This window comes from Prunus mume, linkage group LG8, assembly GCF_029339155.1.
Source record: "Prunus mume cultivar Tortuosa linkage group LG8, ASM2933915v1, whole genome shotgun sequence".
Taxonomy (NCBI): domain Eukaryota; kingdom Viridiplantae; phylum Streptophyta; class Magnoliopsida; order Rosales; family Rosaceae; genus Prunus; species Prunus mume.
In genome coordinates, this window is record NC_142705.1 from 11,503,659 (window position 1) to 11,507,983 (window position 4,325).

The 4,325-nt window shown below is 38.5% G+C and overlaps 1 protein-coding gene across 2 annotated transcripts; it reads left to right on the forward strand.

Annotated features, from left to right (window-relative positions):
- The first annotated feature begins 328 nt into the window (after positions 1-328).
- Positions 329-3,816, forward strand: LOC103339568 (myosin-binding protein 7). Of its 2 annotated transcripts, none has more exons than XM_008242884.3 (4): positions 329-818; positions 1,166-2,761; positions 2,932-2,978; positions 3,379-3,816. In XM_008242884.3, exons 2-4 carry the CDS (start codon positions 1,370-1,372, stop codon positions 3,476-3,478), a joined length of 1,539 nt encoding a protein of 512 aa, XP_008241106.2. In that variant the 5' UTR covers positions 329-818; positions 1,166-1,369; the 3' UTR covers positions 3,479-3,816. The 2 variants fall into 2 exon arrangements, with proteins under 2 accessions (XP_008241106.2, XP_008241107.2); XM_008242885.3 differs by having other exon boundaries at positions 476-979.
- The last annotated feature ends 509 nt before the right edge of the window (positions 3,817-4,325 follow it).

The following is a 4,325-nucleotide window of genomic DNA, read 5'->3' on the forward strand; positions in this document are numbered from 1 at the left end:
TCGATAGCACTAATTATTGAGTTTTGTAGCGTTGAGACAAAAGGTATTATCACAATTCACACACATATTTAGTAAAACCAAGTGTAATATCTTAAAATAAAACCAAGTGGATAAAGTATAGTTTGTAAAACCTTTGAAAATCCACAAGAAAAACAACTCATAATCACTCATTAGCAGTTATTAGTACTAATTATTGAGTTTTAAACGTGTTATCTTCGTGTGTTTACGTGCATTTTGCAAATAATAGTAAATAGATAAATTTTTTATTTTTAAAAAAAAAGTACATTTATTTAGTAGTTATATATAGTTTCAAAAGCCACGGTAATTAGTTGGAGAGGTTGGACAGGGCTCCCTCCCAACAACAAGGTCTCTCTCTCTCTCCACTGAAAAACGCGAGATACCCAAAAATCCAAATTCAACCGTCCGTCTCTTTCTCTTTCCCAAGACATCACGAAATTCGAGACGAGAAAAAAAAAAGAAAAAAAAAAGGAAAAAAAAAGGGGCCGAAGAATTTTAACAAACAAAAAATCTAGGGTTTGCATAATTTTCTCTCTCTTTCTCTTTCGATTTTCTTTCCCTCCAAACGGCCCCGCGATTTCTAAACTTTTTCACTAGAACGCGGGGCGGAATCATTTTTTTCCAGCTCGGCCCGGTTTGGTCGTCGTCTTTTTCCTTTTTCGGTTTTTTTTTTCTTTTCTTTTGTTTCCTCTTCAGATCCTATATTTTCTCCGGGAAAAGCTTTTTTCCGGGAAAATTTGGCCTGCACCTCCTGTTCTCCACGACTTTCTACGGTTTTTTGTTCTTCAAGCTCTTTCGAGGTAAATCTCCCCCTCTCCCTCTCCTCTCTCTCTCTCTCTCTCTCTCTCTCTCTCTCTCTCTATCGGTGTTTCTGTTTTTTTCAATGGAATTTCGTTTCCTGGACTATTTTCCGGGAAAGTTTGTTTATTCAAAATCTTCAATTTCCTTAATGCTCCAATAGGTAACTTTACCCTACCATGTTTCCGCAATTTTAAGGGAAACTGTAATTCTGTATACATGCTTGTTTTGTAGTTATTCATTTTTGGTAATATTTATCGTTTTGAATCAGAGCAGAAAATTTCTTTATTTTTTTTTAAATTTTCTTTTGCACTTTTAGGTTTAATTTGTTATAAATTTGCTGTTTTAGGAGTTTTACGCGTGAATTGTTGATCTGAGAGGAACAATAGCTGATGGTCGGAGTGCGGGGAAGGAGGGAAATGCATTAAAGGTCTTGGATTCAAAGAGAGAGGATTTGGGAGCGAATGTGTACGTTAGATGGTTGATTTGTTTGAATAGTCGAATTATCGTCTCTTGATCTTGAATTGGTTGAATTTTGAATGCACATTGCTTCATGGATTCGGAAGGATTTCCATCTTCGAGGCAGGTGGTGAAGTGTTCTAATTGCGAGTGCAGTTCTTCGGTTATGACCGTTTCTTCAGGGACTTGGCTCCGTTCGGTAAAGAGAAAGTATAGCGAGTATGAGGATGGTAACCGTTTCTTTATACCTGGGCTTGAAATTTATTATAATGCACGAGTCCAAATGGAGAACGAATGTGTTGCATTACGTGAGACTCTTAGTAGCCAGCAGAATACGATACAAGATTTGTATACTGAACTGGATGAGGAGAGGAATGCTTCATCATCGGCCGCGAACGAGGCTATGTCAATGATATTGAGATTGCAGAGGGAGAAGGCGGAAATACAGATGGAGGCTCGGCAATTCAAGTGTTTTGTTGAGGAGAAGATGGCACATGACCAGCAAGAGCTTTCGGCACTGGAAGATTTGTTGTATAAGAGAGAACAAGCAATTCAGGCACTCACATGTGAAGTACAGGCCTATAAGCATAGAATGATGAGTTATGGGCTCACAGAGTCTGAGGCAGAGGGTGAGAAGGGTGGGTTTAGCCGTATCCAGAGTATGGGTGATTTTGAAGCGCAGTATGAACTCCCCACAACGCCCACATATGAGTATCCACCTTTGAAATGCAAGCTAAATGAGACTCAAGGTCCATTGGAGGAGGATGATGATGTTACAGATATTGAGAAATATGCATTTGGTGAGACCCCTCGTGGGAGAGATCATTTGAGAAATCTGGAAAACAGGCTCTCTCAGATGGAGAGGTGTCCAAGCAGCAATCAGCTGGATGGGGATTTTTCGGGTTCCAAGAACATTTTTGAAAAGGTGGTGGTTGGTTATTCTCCTAGGCGGTCAAGACATTCCGGAAGACTTTCAAGTGATTCACCCATGTATACGGTTAGAGAAGCTGGTTCAGATTTTGGTGCTGAATCTCCTAGGTATAACAGCAGCTTGAAGAAGGTGGATTATGTCTCTCAGTCAGAGGACTACCCGAATACGAGAAAGCTAGATAACGCATCAGAATTTGGAGATGACATGAGTGACAGAGTTTATACCATTGACTCTATCCATAATGGAGCACCTTACAATGGTTTTACAGACGCCAAAGCTGGAGTTGGAGATTACGTAACTGCTCCAAGGGGATTACTTAATCAGCCTGATTTTGAGGATCCTGATATCATGAAGCTCTATATGAGGCTTCAGGCACTTGAGGCTGACAGGGAGTCGATGAGGCAGGCAATGCTTTCGATGCGGACTGACAAAGCTCAACTGGTATTACTTAAAGAAATAGCTCAACATTTGTGTAAAGACATGTCAGCGGAGAAACAAATGACTGTAAAGAAGCCATCTCTTGTTGGAAGTTCCTCCTTCATGTCAGTTTTTAAGGTAATTTTGGATTCTTTTGTTGGCAAATGAGATATAATTTTTCCAATAGTACTACATGGTTGATTATTCTTTATTTTTATTTTTTAAGCCAGAGAGTGCTATCAAAATTATCATTTTCACGGACCATTATGCTTAATTAACACTTATTTTTGTTTCATCTCTGTGTTCAGTGGATCAAGTCCTTTGTTTTCTGGAGAAGAAGAGCGCGTCGAAGCAAGTAAGTAGTTCACAACATCATAATAGATATAAATCAGTAGTTTATCTCGTCTTATAACTGACAGAATCTAATTTATATATTTGTTTTAAAGATCAAATGAAAAACAATGGATTTGTTAACCATCTAAGCATCAAGCACCCGTTACAGCACTCTGGAAATTGAACCTATATAGAAATATATTTGAAATTTAAAAATTGTAGTGCTCTTAACTATGATGACATCTTTGTAGCAATTTATTTTTTTGGTGAGAATAGTGTTGTAGTATCTAGCAATAGATCTTTTAGCCTTGAGAGCAAAACCTCTGCCTCCCACAGCACTCTGGAACTTTTTCGCTTTGTTGATTGATCAAGTGCAATTAATCCTGTTATAATGTCTTGAATTGGTTTGAATCTAATTTCAGGTATATGTTTGGGCTATCAGCCAACGTGGGTTTGCTTATGCTTCTAGACAACGGTCCCCATGCAAGGCAGTGGAGATGTCTTACAAGCACACAAGTGTGAAACCAGTTAGCAAACATCAGTATCCATATGAAGGATATGCTCTCATGATACACCAAGGGCATTTTAATCACACTTGTACGAGTAGATTTTGTATTATTTTCCTGGTTTGGTTGTTGCTGAATTTGGGTATTTGTGCAGAGTGTTCTTTTGATTCAAATATTTTTTTTTTTTTGGGGGTTTGAGTGACCAGTTTCTGGATACGGTTTGGGTATTCTTGCTCATACGGTTCTTAGGAATTCTTCAGCTCAAGCTATGTGTCATTTGACTGTCCTCTCCTGTACATTGCAGATGCTTGTATGATTGATTTCCAATTCAAATATGCAAGGCCTATTCTTTCAGCCCTAGCTTATGCAGGTTTACCCCAAAAGGGGATTTTAAATCTTGTTTCTCTTGGACTGTATTGCGGCCCTCTCTATCCCTTTCTTCTTTCTCCTCTCTGAAAGCAAAGTTGTTGGTTAAAGCATGGTGGATGCTTTTGGTCCACCACACAGGGACTTTCACAAATTCCTTTACTTTCTGACAATGCTGGTTTTTTGTTTTTGAGGATAAGAACTAATAATGCTGGTTTGATAGGTCCAATTGTATTGTCTTTCTCAACTGTTAATTGTAGTTGGCCCCAAAATAAAAAGAGTGAATTGTAGTTTGCAATTTCTTTTTTCTTTTTCCCCCATTTTACCTGGGTTTTATATTGCAGAAAATATAAAATAAAAAAGGTTGTGGGACAGATGAACTGATGTGCCTGCCAATCCTGGTACTAATATTCTTTTGAGGATCGCATCTCATGGCCGTGGGTGGTACATTGTTTCACAAGGAAGGGAAAGGTCATAGTCTTATCTTAACCTTGTAT

Excerpts from the sequence above, each read along its gene's own strand:
- LOC103339568 (XM_008242884.3), top strand. The coding sequence starts at position 1,370 with ATGGATTCGGAAGGATTTCCATCTTCGAGGCAGGTGGTGAAGTGTTCT. Across the intron at positions 2,762-2,931 it reads CCTTCATGTCAGTTTTTAAG|TGGATCAAGTCCTTTGTTTT; the intron begins GTAATTTTGGAT and ends CTCTGTGTTCAG. Across the intron at positions 2,979-3,378 it reads AGAAGAGCGCGTCGAAGCAA|GTATATGTTTGGGCTATCAG; the intron begins GTAAGTAGTTCA and ends ATCTAATTTCAG.